General features: G+C 42.8%; 1 protein-coding gene and 1 long non-coding RNA gene across 3 annotated transcripts in view; one reads left to right on the forward strand and one right to left on the reverse strand.

The window, feature by feature from the left end:
- LOC101052230 (cell cycle control protein 50C) overlaps nucleotides 1-12,371 on the forward strand; it is a 32,217-nt gene extending 19,846 nt beyond the window's left edge. Inside the window, exons 6-7 of the mRNA XM_003943535.2 lie at nucleotides 6,926-7,135; nucleotides 11,936-12,371. Of these exons, the coding sequence (XP_003943584.1) occupies nucleotides 6,926-7,135; nucleotides 11,936-12,126 (401 nt within the window). The 3' untranslated portion in view covers nucleotides 12,127-12,371. The remainder of the gene's footprint in view (nucleotides 1-6,925; nucleotides 7,136-11,935) is intronic.
- Nucleotides 1-20,091, reverse strand: part of LOC141585313 (uncharacterized) — a 103,664-nt gene that overhangs the window by 40,400 nt on the left and 43,173 nt on the right. The window lies entirely within an intron of this gene.

Raw genomic sequence — 20,091 nt, forward strand, 5'->3', positions numbered from 1 at the left:
CGCCTCCTGGGCTCAGGCAATTCTCCTGCCTCAGCCTCCTGAGTAGCTGGGATTACAGGCACGTGCCACCACGCCCAGCTAATTTTTTTTGTATTTTTAGTAGAGACGGGGTTTCACCATGTTGACCAGGATGGTCTCGATCTCTTGACCTCGTGATCCACCCGCCTCGGCCTCCCAAAGTGCTGGGATTACAGGCTTGAGCCACCGCGCCCGGCTGACCCTCACTTCTTTTATTGGGAAAATATTGCATAGTGCTGAGGTATCAATTATGCTTGATAGGCAATTTTACTAAATGGAAGATACTATCAATTCTAATTTTTTAATATTGAAATATGTTACTATTTTAACCCAAATATTGACACAGGAACTGTCTTTTTTACTTCACATAAGATTTTTTCTCATTTTTGTTCTTTGGAGTGCATCATGAAATTTAGCTAAAATCCTACATCTTCTCAATATCATATCATTCTGGCACAGAAAAGTTTTGTCCAGTTAAAAGTACAGCTAAGTGCAGTGGCTCTTGTCTGTAATACCAACACTTTGGGTGGCCAAGGCAGGAGGATTATTTGAATCCAGAAGTTTGATACTGGCCTGGGAAAAATTATAAGATCCTATTTCTAAAAAAACAATAAGTAAATAAATAAATAAATAAATAAGAGCCCTATCAAAAGAGTCTTCACGTATCTTGAGATATTCCAAAGCATAATTACAGAATTTTAAAATTAAATCTTATACATATTTTGAACTCCCGCTATGTAATATATTCAATTTTCACTTGCTCTAACAGGGGTACATTTCAATGTCTTCTTGTTTGCAAGCTTGGTTTTCAATAATTACAATTCTCTAAATCTTCAAAAACTAGAGTTTTTGGTATTCTGTATTTCAGATACTTTATTTAAAGATTTTCCTTTTTCTTTTTTTCTTTTTTTTTTTTTTTGAGATGGAGTCTCATACTGTCAGCTGGACTGGAGTGCAATGGCATGCTCTCAGCTCACTGCAACCTCTGACTCCCGGGAGCAAGTGATTCTCCTGCCTCAGCCTCTGAGTAGTTAGGATTACAGGTGCCTGCCACCATGTTCAGCTAATTTTTTGTATTTTTAGTAGAGATAGGGTTTCACTATGTTGGCCAGGCTGGTCTCAAACTCCTGACCTCATGATATGCCTGCCTCAGCCTCCCGAAGTACTGGGATTACAGGTATAAGCCACCGCACCAGATTTTCAACTATTTAAAATGCAACCGAAGTTAGAGGGCTTATTTACAGAAAAATTTCAAGGTTATGGTAGGACACATGGTTTGATATAGAAAAAAGTTATTTAAAGGCTCAAACCCTTCTAAAATTCTGTCTGGTTGATGATGTCCAACAAAGGGAGACCACATATACTACCACACTGAAGTATCTGTTTAATTTAACGTGTCATTCTAAAAATTTTGCAATGGGAAGTTCAGTTTTTCTAACTGTGAATATATAAGAATACTTATATTTCTACAACTACAGCTCTTCTTCTTCTTTTTTTTTTTTTTTGAGACGGAGTTTCGCTCTTGTTACCCAGGCTGGAGTGCGATGGCGCGATCTCGGCTCACCGCAACCTCCGCCTCCTGGGTTCAGGCAATTCTCCTGCCTCAGCCTCCCGAGTAGCTGGGATTACAGGCACGCGCCACCATGCCCAGCTAATTTTTTGTATTTTTAGTAGAGACGGGGTTTCACCATGTTGACCAGGATGGTCTCGATCTCTTGACCTCGTGATCCACCCGTCTCAGCCTCCCAAAGTGCTGGGATTACAGGCGTGAGCCACCGCGCCCGGATTACAGCTCTTCTTTTGATTAACAAAATATTGTAGCGTTATTTGGATACAATTGTGAATTACGTATGTACCATGACTAATTTTAAGTACATTTCTTCTCTGTCAATTTCTCAATTTACTACGAGCATTTGTTGTTTTCCACCAAATTTGCAGTTAGTTATCACTACAGAACCAAATAATTCAAACCTGATTGTTGGATTTTGTTCCGGGGGGCTTTTGATGATTGGTTTTTGGTTTTTTGAGCAGAGTGTCTCTCTGTCGCCCAGGCTAGAGTGCAGTGGCACAACCTTGGTTCACTGCAACCTCCACCTACCTGGCTCGAGCTACCCTCCCACCTGTACCTTCTGAGTAGTTGGGACTACAGGTGTGCACCACCACACCCAGCTAACTTTTTTGGTTTTTTGTAGAGATGGGGTTTCACCATGTTGCCCAGCCTGGTATTAAACTGTTGGGCTCAAGTGATCCACCCTCCATGGCCTCCCAAAGTGCTGAGATTATAGGCATGAGCCACCACACCTGGCCAATTGTTGAATTTTGTAACTGAACTTACAGTAACATTTATAATAATGTCAGAGTGTTCACCTTCAAAGATTGAACTTCTAAAAGGTTTGCTTTGATTTCATGAGGAATCAAATCCACAAAAATAAAATCATTATAATTAACTTTTTTGATTTTTCTTTTTCTTTTTTTTTTTTTTTTTTTTTTTGAGACGGAGTTTCACTCTTGTTACCCAGGCTGGAGTGCAAAGGCACGATCTTGGCTCACCGCAACCTCCGCCTCCTGGGTTCAAGCAATTCTCCTGCCTCAGCCTCCTGAGTAGCTGGGATTACAGGCACGCGCCACCATGCCCAGCTAATTTTTTGTATTTTTAGTAGAGACGGGGTTTCACCATGTTGACCAGGATGGTCTCGATCTCTTGACCTCGTGATCCACCCACCTCGGCCTCCCAAAGTGCTGGGATTACAGGCTTGAGCCACCGCGCCCGGCCCTAACTTTTTTGATTTTTCTATTTGAAGTATCTGAATACATTCATATAAAATTGACCTCATTTAACTATTTACAAATTATTTTTGCCCTAAGCCAACACATTAAAAGCTGCTCTTTGATTACAAAAAAAAAAAAACCAACAACAACAACAACGTGTAGCTAGGCACAGCTGTGCACACCTGTAATCTCAGCTCTCGAGAGGGAGGCTGACAAGGAGGGTCACTTGAGCCCAGGAGTTCCAGTCCAGTCCAGGGCAACATAGCAACACCCCATCTCTAAACAAACAAACAAAACAAAAACAAAATGTAATAAAACAGTGAAACTAGAATGAAATTCATTTGATCTAAATGAAAAGTCATGCCCACACAATGATATATAAGTGGACCTTCTGTAGATTGTTGTCTTTGGACACAATATTTAAAAACTAACCATCACTTTTTGAAGTAGATTCTGATGTTCTTCCGCAGATGTACATCTTTTGGTTTTCACATGGTCATTTGAGACCAGGGTACCCATGAGGGCGGTAAATGTCAACCAACATTGCAAAAGTATCACATTCAATCATCTTTAAAAAACTGTACTGAACTGTACATGGGATACATGTTTTCCATTTTTTGGCTCTTCACAGCTCAAGTGAATTATTAAGCAAATAAGAAACTGATAACAAACAATGCAATAGTTACATAGTCACATCATATAATAAGTAATAAGGCTGGGTGCAGTGGCTTACACCTGTAATCCTAGCACTTTAGGAGGCTGAGGCATGTGGATCACCTGAGGTCAGGAGTTTGAGATCAGCCTGGCCAACATGGCGAAACCCTATCTCTGCTAAAAAGACAAAAATTAGCTGGACGTGGTGGGAGGCACCTATAATCCCAGCTCTTCCACCCAGCGGGTGGAGGTTGGAGTGAGCCAAGATCATGCCACTTCACTTCAGCCTGGGTGAAAGAACGAAACTTCGTCTCAAAAAATAAATAAAGAAAAATAAAATAAAGTAACAAAATCACTGTTGCAAGAGAGTTCAAACTACTCTCAGCAGCACTGCTCAGCATCTAGTTCCCACACATGCATCGTGTACCCATAACCTAACCCATAATTTCTCACGTTTCTCACTGATCCTGTTGATTTGCAGCCTGGAAGTTTCACACATCCTACAGGCTAACACAGAAAGAAACTATTGCCTAACTGGCTGGAATGCTTAACAGCTGGCATGGGTTACAGGGATATGTTTTATTATGTTTTGACTGGAAGGGTCTCTGGTTGACTTTCGTACATAATCATATGTAAAAGTAAGCAGTCCATTCCCTGCACATGAACATATCACACACTACTAGCTAAGATTATGGCTGGATGCTGGAAGGATGAAATTACATGTACCTTGTGTGGAATCCACGCTACATCAGACGAGATCACGAACAACAGACATAAACTGGGACTTTGCTAGGCAAACCGATATATATGGTCACTGTATCTGTAATTGAGTTGCTGTTTTCAAAAGGGACTTGGCAACATTCTGTGGCATTTTCTTACCACATAACCACAGGACTGTACACAAAGGGCCCTAGCTTTCTCTCATGTCCTGCTGCCCTTTGTTCTTACCTCTATTATAAGACGTACCACATTTTTACTCAATTACCTGTTTATATACCTGTCATGCCCACAGCCTATAAATTGTTGAGGAAGATTGGGTCTTTTGGTTTTGTATACCTAGTGCTAGTGACAATTAAGACATGCTTAGGAACATAGAATCAGGGCATCTAGAATCTATGGTACAAAGAAAAAAATAATTTTTATTCAAAAAAAGAGAAATGCTTATAGGTGAATAAACAGATCAATACAAATGACCCAAATGAACTTAGACAATGAAGTTGATGTCTCTCTTAGACCACACTTTTCAAACTCTCTGAAGACATGGGATGGGATAGAAGTAGGAATTAGTAGGTGAGAACATGCTTGAACCTGCATTTTTTTTTTTTTTGAGATGGAGTCTCACTACGTAGCCAGGCTGGAGTGCATGATCTTGGCTCACTGCAACCTTCGCCTCCTGGGTGCAAGTGATTCCCCTGCCTCAGCTTCCCAAGCAGTTGGCACTACAGGTGCGCGCCACCATGCTCAGCTAATTTTTTATACTTTCAGTACAGACAGGGTTTCACCATGTTGGCCAGGATGGTCTCAATCTCCTGACCTCATGATCTGCCCACCTCAGCCTCCCAAAGTGCTGGGATTACAGGGGCGAGCCACTGCACTTGGCCTGAAACTGCATTTTTAACAAGCCCCCTGGGTGATTCTGATGTCAGTGGCACATAGGACACACTGCCTTCAGTCATGAGCTCAGCCCAAAGTAGAGAGAAGGTGAAGTCTAACGTGCAGATACCAAAGGCAATTTCAATTTTGATCAAAATTCTTCTAACAACAGTGATTGAAGTCTTGGGAACAGCCAAAGTAAGCGGCTCTATAACATTTACAGAAGACGCTCCAGCGGAGGATTATTTCCCAAGGGAATAGAAGTGTACAAACGTACGTCAGCAGATGAAACCACCACACTCCACGGATGCTTTTACAGCCACCACAGTCCATGCTTAGAAACAGGTCTGGGTTTCTTTCAGGAGAACATGGTTTAGTCAGTAGTCAAGAGCTGAGAAAGAGTGGCTCCCTGTTTAGCATTCCAGCTTCCTACAAATAGTAGAACTTTATGGAAGTAAAAACTTCATTAAGCAATTTACTCTTTATGACTAGCTCTTTACAATTCTTTTTTTTTTTTTGGCATCAGATTTAATTGGGATCTTTCATTCCTTTATCAAACATTTATTTAATACCTACTATGAGCCAGACACCAGACTCAATGCTAATGAAAACACGAATGAGGATGACACTGTTCTGCAGTACCCTGTAGAGTGGGAGAGACAAACGTGCCTCCTGTAGTGAAGCGGGAAGCGTGAGAATGCCGGCAAACTCAACAGGCTCCTCTCCGGGAACCACCCTCCGCCCTGTGCTTCCAATATTTCTGCAGCTCCCAAACCGACCAGGCTTCCTGGCTTGAGAACAGGCTCACAACGTCTTTGCTTTCCACCTCCTCCCACTTAACCAATTTCTCTTCCTTCCTTCCAGCTTCAGCTCTTAGACGCAGTGCCGCAGTAACCCGATCGACATAAGCCAATCTTCACGCCAGGGTTATTTCCTTAGAATACACTCCTAGAAATAGAATTTCTGGGCCAAAATGTAGGCAAAATATTAAAGCATTAAATGCAGCCTCCTAGATTGCCAAAGAAGAAGTTAATGCAGCTATCTGCTCTGTACAAGAGTTCTCCTTTCTATTGCCTTTTCAAAGCTTGTCACTTTTTTTGTGAAATATGAACCAATTTTTAGATGAAAGTGGCATCTTGGTTTAATTTGCACTCCTTAGATTACTAGTAATTTAAATAAGGATATTTCCCAATAAAAGTTTTTAAAAACATATATCCTATGTTTATGACTGAATGCAACCACCATGATCATTTTGTTCTATTTTTTAAATGCTTTATATACATTGAATGTAGCTGAAGATACAGTATGCTTATAATTTGATAGTCTGCTCTTCTTTTTTCTTTTTTTTTTTTCCTTTTTTAAGACAGAATCTTACTCACTCTATCTCGTAGGCTGGAGTGCAGTGGTGTGATCTCAGCTCACTATAACCTTCACCTCTCAGGTTCAAGCAATTTTCCTGCCTCAGCCTCCCAAGTAGCTGGGATTATAGGAATGCACCACCATGCCCAGCTACACTTTGTATTTTTTGTAGAAACAGGGTTTCACCACATTGACCAAGCTGGTCTTGAACTCCTGACCTCAAGTGAGCCACCCACCTGGACCTCCCAAAGTGTTGGGATTACAGGCATGAGCTACTGCACCCGGCCAGTATTCTGCTCTTTTTTAGCTTTATGAAAATACCATGATCCTTTCATTAGAATCTTTAAACCCATGATTTTTCATGGTTGTACACTAAAATAACACACACATACACACTTTTTTAAAAAAAGTATCATTTCTATTTCTATTTCCTCAAGAATGCAGAGGTTCTTTCATTCTCTACATTCTAAAGAAAACAGAAGAAGATAGATGATTTTTTTTCTCCATCATATCCCTTATCTTCTTCCCACAGGAACCACAAAGCCCCCAAACTGGCCCAATCCTATCTATGAGTTGGATAAAAAGGATCCAAGAAACAATGGCTTCCTCAATGAAGACTTAATCGTGTGGATGCGGACAGCTGCCTTCCCCACTTTCAAAAAACTGTACGGCCGACTCAATCAAACACACCATTTCATAGAAGGCTTGCCTGCTGGCAGTTACAGTTTCAACATAACCTATAATATCCTTTTATACCCCTTTCCTTTCTGGAGTTAGAAAACCTGGCTGTTGGTTGTTGAGTTATCTCATTCTATGCTTTTCCAGTCAAATCTGTATACCAAAAAAAAAAAAAAAAAAAATTCCATGAGAGATGATAAAATTCTCCTAGTCCTTCTCCACGGGACTCACAGATTAACAACAGAAAAGCATATGAATTTTATGCTTTTACATTTACATGTGATTCCTTACAAGAAAAATGGAGACTCAAAGACGTAACTAAAGTCTAAGTGCTCATACTAGGTTGAACAAAGAATGGCAATTGTAGAAATGTAACTAGGAAGATAAAGGTTAGTTTAGCAAGGTTTTTTTTTTTATAGATTTATCTCAATCTTGACCCTCTGTCTCTGGTGATAAGCATGTTTCTTTTCAGCTGGGCGCAGTAGCTCGTGCCTGGAAACCCAACACTTTGAGAGGTTAAAGTGGGAGGACTGCATGAGCCCAGGAGTTCAAGACCAGCCCGGGCAACATAGTGAGACCCCTGTCTTTATAAAACAATTTTGTAAAATTAGCTGGGTGTGGTGGCACATACCTGTGGTCCCAGCTACTTGAAAGGCTGAGGTGGGAGGATCACTTGAGTCTTGGAGGTTCAGGCTGCAGGGATTGCACCACTGCACTCCAACTTAGGCAACAGAGCCAGACCCTGCCTCAAAAACAGTTTATTTTCTCCTGGTATAGAGCGGGCATCTTTCACATGAGAGTTTTATCTCCTGCCTTCAGGAAGAAAAGGGGAAGTCAGTAGCCTGCGCAACATGGTGAAACCCCATCTCTACAAAAAGTGCAAAAAGTTGGCTAGGCGTGGTGGTGAGTGCCTGTAGGTCCCAGCTACTTGGGAGGCTGAGGCAGGTGCATCTGTTGAGGCTGGGAGGTTGAGGCTGCAGTGAGACCTGACAGCACCACTAGCCTCCAGCCTGGGTGATAGAGTGAGCCCTTTCCAAAAAAAAAGAAAAAAAGAAAAGAGGCAGTCAGAGTGCCCTTTTTGCACTTACTGTTTTTTCAAGTGCCTTTAGCTCAAAACAATCAGTGTGCTGAAGTGGCTTATTTGGAGGCGGCACGTCCTGAGCCCCTCAGTGGTCATTCCATCCAAATACAGCTGTTTGTCTCTGTATTATATACCAAAATGCAGAGATTTAAATTTGTTTAGGAATAACTGTGAATGGGAGGGTCAGGTAAGAAGGTCTGGGTGTTTCTGGGAAGGACTATTTCTATTCCCTAAGAAAGGTTAAGTGACACTGGGCCTTGAGATCTGTTAAAAGACTGTGAGGGTAAGCATGCCAGAGAGAACGGGAGGAGACGGAGGACTATGAAAATAGAGGAGCCTGATAACTAAATCTAGACTGAACATTACTAAAACTGAGACTATAGAACCCTTTACTTTAGGGAAAAGTATCACAGACCACAGAAGCTCTGGACTCAAGGGACAGGTCCAGTTCATCCAAATCCGTGTGAGGTGTGTGACAAGCTCTGCACTGAAGACGCCCTGTTTCTCCCTCCCTGGAGAACAAAGCCAGCATGTGGGAGTTGGTGCCCTGATTAGGGATATATGGCCCAATGTAGAAAACACATGCTTAGTTTTATTTTTATTTACATATTTACTTTTGAGACAGGGTCTTGCTCTGTTGCCCAGGATGGAGTACACTGGGACAGTCACATCTCATTGCAGTCTTGACCTCCTGGATTCAAGTGATCTTCCTACCTCAGTCTCTCAAGTAGCTTGGACTACAGGCACTCACCACCATGCTCAGCTAATTATTTTCTTTGATTTTTAAAGATAGGTCTCCCTTGTTGCCCAGGTTGACACATGCTTTAATATGAGAGTCTGAATGTTTTCACTTAATTTAAAAATACAAATGTAACTCTTAATTTGAAAACAAACAGGACTTAACTTTAGCATGGCACCAAATACTATCTACATATTTAAATTACATAGAAATTATATATTTAAACACAATTTACACTAACTCTGGTCTTTAGATTTAATTTTTTTCTTTTTCTTTTTTTTTTTTTTTTTTTTTTTGAGACAGAGTCTGGCTCTGTTGCCAGGCTCCAGGCTGGAGTGCAGTGGCACGATCTCAGCTCACCGCAACCTCTGCCTCTCCCGGGTTCCAGCAATTCTCCTGCCTCAGCCTCCTTAGTAGCTGGGACTACAGGCACACGCCACCACGCCCAGCTAATTTTTGTATTTTTTTGTAGAGACAGGGATTCACCATGTTGGCCAGGATGGTCTCGATCTCTTGACCTTGTGATCCACCTGCCTCAGCCTCCCAAAGTGCCGGGATTATGGGCGTGAGCCACCGCGCCCGGCCTAGATTTAATTTTAAAGTCTCCTCCTGACTTTCCCTGAGGTAGAATTCTCTGGAGGCAGAATCTTTCCAGGGCTTTTACACAACTTTGAAACTGCAGCCCGATTAGGGGGTCAAGCACCAGCACTGCTGTGCTGATCCTCCCAAGGCTCCTGGCTAGGAGTTGTTCACAGAATCTTCCATCTCCTTAGTTCCTTCACTTTTCAGGGAGGCTGAGTAAGAAATTCTAGAGAAGGAATGACCACATGTGCTCCACTTCCCTGCTCCATCTTTTCTTCCTTTCCGTCCTAGAAGAGGGCTGTGGACATCTCCATTCTGACAGGGAAGTGGGTGCATATCTCAGTCAGAAAGGCCCCCACTGAGGAGCCGCCACCTCTGCCTCTCAGCTTTTTCTCTCCTTTGGTTCACCAGCCAGGAGGAGGTATGCCTTCAGTTAGCAGGGTGTCTAATTCTATGAAAATGAAAGCCACAAAGTGCCTCTCTTGTGGAGCATTATAGGTATAGATCAAAGAGTAAACCCCTTGAATAAGAATTTTAGCAACCTCCTCCCTCCCTTAAAAAAATTTAAGCAGAGATTGAAAGTTACTTAAAACTGGTCTCTCAGGCTGGGTGCAGTGGCTCATGCCTGTAATCCCAGCACTTTGAGAGGCCGAGATGGGCGGATCATGAGGTCAGAAGATCGAGACCATCCTAGCCAACAGTGAAACTCCGTCCTACTAAAAATATATAAAAAATTAGCTGGGCGTGGTGGCATGTGCCTGTAGTCCCAGCTAATCGGGAGGTTCAGGCAGGAGAATTGCTCGAACCCGGGAGGCAGAGGTTGCAGTGAGCCAAGATCGTGCCACTGCAATCCAGCCTGGCAACAGAGTGAGACTCCGTCTCAAAAAACAAACAAACAAACAAAAAAACTGGTCTCTCAAGTTGGGCCTCTGATTCTGTCAATTTGGGGACTGCCTTGCCATTAAAGCAGTTACGGGTACATTCAAGGAGCAGGGAAAAAACTTCGTGCACTGCTATCCCACAAAGTACTACAAGGATTTTGGGGTTGGGAGGATGAGGAAGGGCGTCATGTTCCCAATAAGAGAGGCATTCTGTTTCTCCAATCTGGACATGCTCTTCCTGGGTGACTTCATTCACAGTCATGTCTTAATGCCGATCTCTCTCCAATCAAAACCTTCTGTGTACACAGAACTTCAGCCCTAAGCTTCAGGCCTGTACCTGCACTCGCTGGGTAGAGCTCTGGCGTGAGAATTATCCCACCACACTAAGAAAGTGCCTACCACTTAAGGCAAAGAAAGATGTTCTGTGTATGAGGAGAAGACCCTCTCATACAGAACTGAGGGAGGGAGAAAACAGGCAGATGGGTGGAGGTGGCACCCAAGGACCTGGAGACAGTGAGGAATTCTGATGGAAAAGAAAAGAGAGAACTAGTTTCCTAACAATTTCCCTTGTGCCTTTAAATAGCACGTTGCCAAATGACTTGAGGCCCTTTAATAGCTTTGCTGGGAAATGCCTCCGTCCTGTGCCGTTGCTATGAGAAGCCTTTCTTTGTTTATTAGTTTGGTTTACAAAAGGCACCAGATGTTTAAAAACCTCAGGCCACATATATAATCAAAATGACATCATCCAAATGCTAACGATAGCAAACCCACTTCAAACACTTGCTCCCCAGCAGTGGGGGATACTGGCCTTTCCAAAACCCAGAGGAACGTACCACCTTTAGTTTGACCACCAAAAATGTTTTGCGACCTTTCTGTTTGTTTGCTCCTCACTCCCCTTGTAGAATTTTCCCTGAGGTAGGAATGCAAACCTGAGCCTATTAAATAAAGGACTATAGCCTGCCCTGAGTCTCCTGATAACATATATAAAAATTTAGGTTTGTATTCTTTTAATTTCCTTGGGTTTGCCAAAGGAAATTAAATATATTTGCTCATTATTTCAGTTGTCTGTAAGTCACTCAGATCTGTGTCAGAATCTCTTTTGTAGCTTACTACTATGTGGAGGGAAGGCTTGTTTTTATTTTCATTCTGGCGAGATACGGAGTACCGCTTGGTAAAGATTAAGTTGCACAACATGAGTAAACATTTAACCTTTTTTTTTTTCTTTGAGACAGGCGCCAGGCTGGAGTGCAGTGGTGCAATCTCGGCTCACTGCAACCTCCACTTACTGGGTTCAAGCAATTCTCCTGCCTCAGCCTCCCAAGTAGCTAGGACCACAGGCACGCGCCACCACACCCAGCTAATGTTTGTATTTTTTAGTAGAGACGGGGTTTCACCATGGTCTCGATCTCTTAACCTCGTGATCTGCCCGCTCAGCCTCCCAAAGTGCTAGGATTACAGGAGTGATTAACCATTTTTTACCTGTAAAAAAAGAGCAAGTTTTCTACATGTCAACCTAATATTCAGTATATGCAATACTAAAAATGTGAAATGTTGAGACAGATCCTTAACAGGTCTTCTTAGATTTTCCAGTAACCAGGTTCCAGGGAGAAAAATCCGTTGTTCTTTCTACCCTGACGTGGTGTGGAGGGAACAGCCTTTTCTTAGGTCTTGCCTACACAGTGACAGGAGCTACGGCATTGTTGGCCGCCTTTGCCATGAAGGCAATTCACATGATGCTGAAAAACAAGCAAATGTCCTTCTTCCATCAATAAAGTCAAGCTTTAAAAAGAAAAGGAGGAAGCAAAAAAGGACAGTGAACAGAAACAAAGACCTCTGAAGGGCTTGAAATGCCTGGGATGTTTCAACAAGGGGAACTAGACTGACTGAACCAAAATCAATTTCAAATAGACAATGAAGAGAACTTTAGGGTTAAAAAGAAGACGGAGAAGAGGGGAGGCATAATTATATGTAGTAAAATGTCCTTGAAATGGGGAGAATAAATCACCCTTGAACTCTAGACCGATTCTCCAGTATTTATTTGAAGTCCTTGAGCCCAAAGGCAGGTGAACTCTGCGAGAGAGTGCATCACCGAAAAGAGCAGGCAACCTGGGGTACTGAAGATGAGGTAAGTCCTAACCATCGGATCAGGCTCCAATCATGAATCTTCACTATTTGCACATATACACTATGCAGCCACAAAAAACGATGAGGTCGTGTCCTTCGTAGGGACACGGATGAACTCAAGAGCAGAAAATCAAACACCGCATGTTCTCACTCATAGATGGGTGTTGAACAATAAGAACATATGGACACAGGAAGGGGAGCATCATAAACTGGGGTCCGTTGGGGGGAAATGGGGGAGGGACAGCAGGGGGCGGGGAGTTGGGGAGGGATAACATGGGGAGCAATGCCAGATACAGGTGATGGGGAGGAAGGCAGCAAATCACACTGCCACGTGTGTACCTATGCAACAATCTTGCATGTTCGTCACATGTACCCCAAAACCTAAAATGCAATAAAATATATATTTAAAAAAAAAAAAAAAAAAGAAATGTTCTGGTTTTTTTCTTTTTTTTTAGATGGAGTCTCACCCCATCACCCAGGTTGGAGTGCAGTGGCGTGGCGCAGTCTTGGCTCACAGCAACTTCCGCATCCCAGGCTCAAATGATCCTTCTGCTTCAGCCTCTCGATTAGCTGGGATTAAAGGAGTGTGCCACCACACCTGGCTAATTTTTGTTATTTTATTTTATTTATTTATTTATTTGAAAGGGAATCTAATTCTGTCACCCAGGCTCGAGTGGTATGATCTCGGCTCACTGCAACCTCCACCTCCTGGGTTCAAGCAATTCTCCTGACTCAGTCTCCCTAGTAAGTGGGACAATAGACGTGCGCCACCACACCTGGTTAATTTTTATCTTTTTAGTAGAGACAGGGTTTCACCATGTTGGCCAGGCTGCTCTCAAACTCCTGACCTCAGGTAATCCACCCACCTCACCCTCTGAAAGTGCTGGGATTGCAGGTGTAAGCCACTGGGCCTGGCCTAATTCTTGTAATTTTAGTAGAAACAGAGTTTTACCATGTTGGCCAGGCTGGTCTCAAACTCCTGAGCTCAAGTGATCCACCTGCCTCCACCTTCCAAAGAGCTGGGATTGCAGGTGTGAGCCACTGCGCCCAGCCTGAAGTTGTTATAGCCATCCCAACAATTGTTGAACTAAGATAAGTTGATGATTTTTGAAAACTGAGTTTTTTCAACGTTTTCCCTTTTCTACAGAGTTAAATCTCATTTTCTCTGCTAAGAACAGACCAAACAAAGGTTATGGCAGTGTCCTGAGCACTCAAAATACAGCCATGCACCAAAAAGAAAGGCCAGAATCTTCCCTAAAGGTGTCCATTTGGCCAAGAGGGAAGCACTGAAAATGACTGATTGTCAAAAACTGTACTCAGCATGTTGAAGGCACAACAATTCTAGAACTTACATTGGGATGACATGTTCAAGAATACAAATGATGAAGTAGATTTATGATACCTGAGTTAATGTTTGGAGGAAGGTTCTCGGGGTCTCTCTTAAAAGGCTTTACTTCCTGCCAAAAGTCCCTACAGACTAGATGAATCTGTCGGGACATGACGTCCCACAGATTTGTGTACCTAGCTAACCATAATATTATGCTTTTTAAGACATTTTTACGTTAATTTTTTAGTGATGGGAGAAGCTTTATTCTGATGCTTCTAGGAGCAGAATTGCCATTGCTGAACAAAAATACGTTATCAACACATGTTCATCTCTTTAGGCACCAAGAAAGGATTTATTTGTTGCAACTTTCTGCATTCGTGACTTAATTGAGTGCTTTTCTAAAAGATAAGATAGTTTTAAGCACCAACTCTGAAATCTTAGAATCCTTCCCCTATCTCACCTTCCATCTGTAACCAGTTACCTCTGACCAGGTGTGAAGATAGAATAATTCCCCTCGTCCACTACCAATCGTGCCCACATCCTAATCCCCAGAATACGTAAATGTTGTATTAAATGCCCAAGGAGACTTTGCAGATATGATTAAGGACACTGCCATAAGGAGATGGTCCTGGGTGATTTGGGTGGGCCCACTGCAATCACAAGGGCCTTATAAAAGGGAGGCAGGAGATAAATGGAGTAGCAGGAGACACAGTAGCAGAAGCAGGAGGCTGAAGTGAGGCAAGGAAGTGGCCATGACCCAAAGAGTGTAAGTAGTCTCCAGAAGCTGAAAAAAGCAAGAAACGGATTCTTCCCTGAAGCCTTCAGGTGCTCTGCTGACACTATGACTTGATCTGCAGAGATGTAAGAGAATATATTTACCTTGTTTCAAACATGGAGTGTATGGTAATTTGTTACAATGGCGATAGAAAATGAACATATCAGAGGATGGCAATGTTTTGGTCATCTGTGTAATTGTTTCTGGAGCTTAGGTAATCTATCCAGAGCAGAAAACTTGGAAGGGACAAGGCTCACATATAACCCAGGCCCACGGACTTACGATCCCGGGCTCATGGCCTCTGAGTTCACACACCTCAGTTATGGTGCTGGTTAGGAAAGGCATGAGCACATTTTTTACATATCAGCCTTGCTTGTCAGCTTGTGGAATGCTGGATTAGTTAGGGTTCTACAGAGAAACAGAATCAATAAAGTGTGTACAGGTGTATGGACAGGTTAGATAGGTAGATGGATGGATGGACGGATGGATGGATAGATTGATTGATTTTAAGAAATTGTGGAGGCTGGCAAGTCTAAAATCTGACAGGAGAGGCCTCTCAGGAAAGAGTTGCAGTTCAAGTCCAAGGCAGTCTGCTGGACAAGCAGGAAGAGCCGATGTTGTAGATGAAGTCTACAGGCAGTCTGCAAGAGAGCTCCCTCTTGCTCTGAGGTCAGTCTTTTGCTCTATTTAGCCTTTCAGTGGATTAGATGAGTCCCACCCACATGACAGAGGGCCATCTACTTTACTTGAAGTCCACTGATTTAAGTGCAGATCTTGTCCAAAAATACCTTCACAGAAACATCCAGAATAATGTTTGACCAAATATCGGGGCACCCCACGGCCCAGCCAAGTTGACATATAAAATTAACCATCACAACTGCCAGGAAGGCATCTGCATCCACCAAGTGGTCCAACATTTTCCCAACAAAGCATTTGCCATTTAACTTTATGCTAGAGTCAGCTGAACGAAAAGGACCTATACAAAAACCCGAGTCACGTCCAGAAGAAGCTAAACCCTTCAAGAAAAACGCATAGCCAGAATTTATGTCGGAACGGAGATTGTTCCACTCCTTTTTGCTGCTTCTCCACAAGTCAATGCATCCAAAGCAGTTTATCTTTGCAGGACTCCCACTCTGCTGTACAATCTGGCAGCCATATTCCTTAACCCCAATAGGGGTAAAGCATCGTCATTCACAATTCACTCCCCACCCACAATGGGAAGCTTGACTTTTCTGATTTTCTTTCTCTTCTCTTCCCCCCTCATCATCTTGCTATTGTCTCCTGCCTCCACTTTTATTTTTTTTGAGACCTCACTGTGTCACCCAGGATGGAGTGCAGTGGTGCGATCATAGCTCACTGCAGCTTTGACCTCCCAGACTCAAACAATCCTCTCACCTCAGCCTCCTGAGTAGCTGGGACTACAGGCATCCACCACCATACCCAGCTATTTTTTTCTTTAGTAGAGATTGGGTCTATGATGCTTAGGCTGGTCTCGAACTCCTGGGCTCAAGTGATCCTCCTGCCTTGACTTCCCAAACTGTTAGAATTACAGGTGTAAGCCACTGCACCGGGCCATCCCGCCACTTTTCTAATTCTTCATCCTTGTGCTTTTGTGAACTGGCTGGTGAAAATTTAGAAAAACTGAAAAAGAAGTGTTATTCTACTTTTTCTCCAACGCTCTGCAACAGTGCTGGGGATGGAGGGGATATAAAGTGAGTGTGAGACTGAGAGAGAACAACGAGAATTGATGCGAGACTCTGAGCGTGTAAGCGTGTGTGTGTGTCAGTGTGTGACTGTTTAGAAACTCATTGGGGTTTGAGGTGCTTTTATTTTGGTGTATATTTTAAGCGCAAGGGCAAAGGCAGCAAGCATAAAATGGGGTAGGATGAAATTATGGGTGAATGAAAGTGAAGACTTCACCTTTATTTGAAATTTACTTGCGAAAATCCCTACCTTGTGTGACAAGTTCACAATGTTGATACCAAAATGAGCCGCCTGAAGCCCGTGTTTCGAAGGCCCTAATCATTGCATACCCATCTTTGTGTCCTTTTGAATCCGCTTGCACTCGGCCCACACGGTTGTGCGGGATTCCCTGCCCTCACACACAGAGGTTTCCCTCGGTTTCCTGTATGTCAGCCTCCTCTCCCACCCTCCCCAGCAAAGACAGAAAAGGGAATGCCCTCGCAGGGCCGTAGCAGGCTTCCAACTCCCTCTGGGTTCTCCCAGAGCACCTAAGTCCATGCAGAGGTGTTCAAATTGAGAGAAACCTACTGATTTGGACAAAACAGTCTCTCCCCCAGCCTACAATAAGCTTTTCTGGATGCAGGCTGGGTTTTCATCTGGTTTGTTTCATGGTACAGGCTTTATTAACTAAATTTTAATACGAGAAAACCAGCTTCGGACAGCTGCTGCTGGTTTTCGTCTGTGATGTGTCCAACAGAATCGCACAGTGCTGTGGCCTGCGGTTGTCAACGCTGTCGTCTCTGGATGTTCATAAGTCATAGGACTGCACAGCAGATTTCTGCTGGCTTCTCCACTGGGTGAGAAACAGGGAAGCCCATGTCTGAGAAGAGGGCTTCTTGGAGCCCGGGAGTCACTCAGGCATTCAGCCCAGGGTCACCTTTGTTAGGACTGTCTCACAATTCCATTGTCAACTCTGCTTTGGTTTGGCAAATAGAAATGTGGCCTTTTGAAGTATTTCTCACTACTAAGCAGGTTCCTAAAAGCTTTATTCTCCTTTATCTGGCAACAGTGCTGATAGTTCATTAGCACTTCTTAATTAAATGCATTTTAGGGCATGTAATGGCCCCTTTAAAAAAATCTGCATGCCTGCCCTGCACTTAAAATGGCTATCTGGTAAAATGATTAGAAGAGAAGGAGATGAAATTATGAGATTTGCATTGCCGTGACTCAGAGAGTAGCAAGAGCAGCTCATTTAGAAGGGAAAAAAACTTAACTGCAAGGGGTCAGGCTTGTATAATATCTCCATTCGAATCTTGTGGTGGCTGCGAAGTGATTCAGAGCAACTCTGACAAATGTAGAAACTTTCAAAGACTGGGGAGTGAAATATTGTCCAATCATGAATCTTCCTTTTTTGATTAGTGTGGAACCTGCATCCTGCTTTCAGAGGCAGGATTCAGTTTTCTTATTCATTTTCCCCACAGTTGGAATGGAAAAATTGAAATCATTGCTCTAATGGCAAGAAACATCTTATGGTGCTCAGAGCCAGCAGTCAGCACAGACAGGCGCAGACGGGGGCGCCTTTTGCTCCTTTTTTGTATGGAAAGAGCTTCACTCCACTGAAATGATGATTTTCTAGTAGAGGCTAATATTGTAATAATAAAATACTCTTTTTTCTTTATTAGGATTTCTCAGTTTTATGCCTCTAATTGACATCTATGGACCAGTCATAAAAATAAATTATTCAGTCTAAGGTCAGGGACTTTTGAGAGGTCCCGGGGGTCCCAACTGGTGTGTGGAAACTCGAGCTGCAGAACTCCAAAAAGTAGGCGAGGGTGGCAGAGACAAGCAGGGCCTTTATCTAGGGTAGGGAGGCAAAACTTTTGGATTTCCGTATTTCTCCCAAAGGTGAAAAATGAGGAAAGAAAACTGAAGGGGAGAAGGGAGACATGAAATAAAGAGAATTCATGAGGATCGAGCCTTTTGTGTGCCCGCCCAGTTAGAGGCGCTTTATCCACACGACTGCATTTAATCCTCACAACGGGGGGAGGCACATCCGCTGCCTCTCCAGGAGCCACTTCCCTCGCCTTCCAGCCCTCCTGCCCCAGCCCACGTCACATGACTTCAACGCTAGAGACCCACTTTGCCTTCCTGTTAACAAATGCGCAAGGGACCCAGTTCTGACTACAGAACATAACACTTAGTCTGTGGGGGCATTCGGGAAACAGTTTTCCTTCAAGACGAAACAAGCGCACATGAGAAGAGAGAGCTCTCTCGTCACCTGCGCCGCCTCTGGCTTCCTCCATACCAATGCGATTGTCTAAGGACCCAGTACCTGGAGCTACAGCAGCCATCTTGCAAGAAAGAGACCAAAAGTTCCCACCTGAGGGCAGTGGAATGGAGGATGGAAAAAGCTTCATTCTTCATGACATTGTTGAGATCACTGAGCCCTAGAACCACCTACCTCTGGATGTCTTTTGTGTGAAACAATAAACCTCATTATTTCAATCACTTTTAGATGGATATTCTATTACTTGCAGTCAAAAGCATTCTAATAGACACAATATGACTATTTCCATTTTACTAAATTTGTTTCATCCAACAAACCAGGAAAATAAATTCACTGACCACTAGAGTAGAAGCCAAAGATAGTTGCTTTATAATCTCTCTGAAAAAAATACCTTGTACAGTCCTTTAGTTTTCAGCATACTGCATTTCCTCCTCACTGTCCTTCATGTACAGACAACACATGATGGTCATGAAACGACCATGTACCACAGATGATAACCTTATTTCCTATTATTTCTTGTGGCATAGGTGCTAAAAGCTGAATCCCAATCATCAACCATTAGCCTTAGAATTTGGCCAACACCCTTCCCCATTGAGAATATAGAGACAGATACAAGTTTAGAGGCTAGTACTGTGAGGCCAATCTAACATATGAACCTTTGATTATGACCTCTTACTATGATAATGGTACCAGGTTCACAGTTTGGGACAATTCTGCAGAAAAATAAGGATGTTGCTCAAAATGGTTCTTAGCAAAATCATCAGTCACACTTAAGCTTTTAGTCACAGACGTAACATATTACACACTATAAGACATTTTCAAAAAGACAAAACTATGGTAATAAAGAAGATTAGTGGTTGCCAGAGGTTCAGGTAGGAGGAGGATGTGACAATAAAGAGATGGCATGCAGGAGTTTTCAGGGAGTGACAGAATTGCTCTGTATCCTGATTGTAGCTGTAGTTACGCCAATCTATGCATGTTTATTCCCTGAAGTATATACCAAAAAGAAATCAATCACACAGCAAACATCATAGTCAACAGTGAAAGGCTGAAAGTGTTTCCTCTAAGATCAGACACAACAAAAAGGCAATAGAGCAAGGAAAGGATATCCACTTTCACCACTTGTAATCAACATAGTACTAGAAGTGCTAGGCAGAGCAATTAGGCAAGAAAAAGAAATAACAGCCTCTGAATTGGAAAAGAGGTAAAACTATTTCTGTTTGCAGGTGACAAGATCTTACATGTAGAAAAGCCTAAAGAGCTCACTGAAAAAAACTGTTTGAACTAATAAATTCAGCAGAGTTGCAAAATATAAAATCAATATTCATAAATCAGTTGTGCTTCTCTACACTAATGATGAATAATCCAAAAAGAATATTCAGACAATTCAACCTACAATAGCATAAAAAAACAATTGGGGGCCCAGGTGTGGTGGCTCACACCTATTAATTCCAGCACTTTGGGAGCTGAAGCCTGGGAGTTCAAGACAAGCCTGAGCAACATAGAGAAACCCTGTCTCTAAAAAAATTTTAAAAATTAGC

This window comes from Saimiri boliviensis, chromosome 8 (genome assembly GCF_048565385.1).
Source record: "Saimiri boliviensis isolate mSaiBol1 chromosome 8, mSaiBol1.pri, whole genome shotgun sequence".
Taxonomy (NCBI): domain Eukaryota; kingdom Metazoa; phylum Chordata; class Mammalia; order Primates; family Cebidae; genus Saimiri; species Saimiri boliviensis.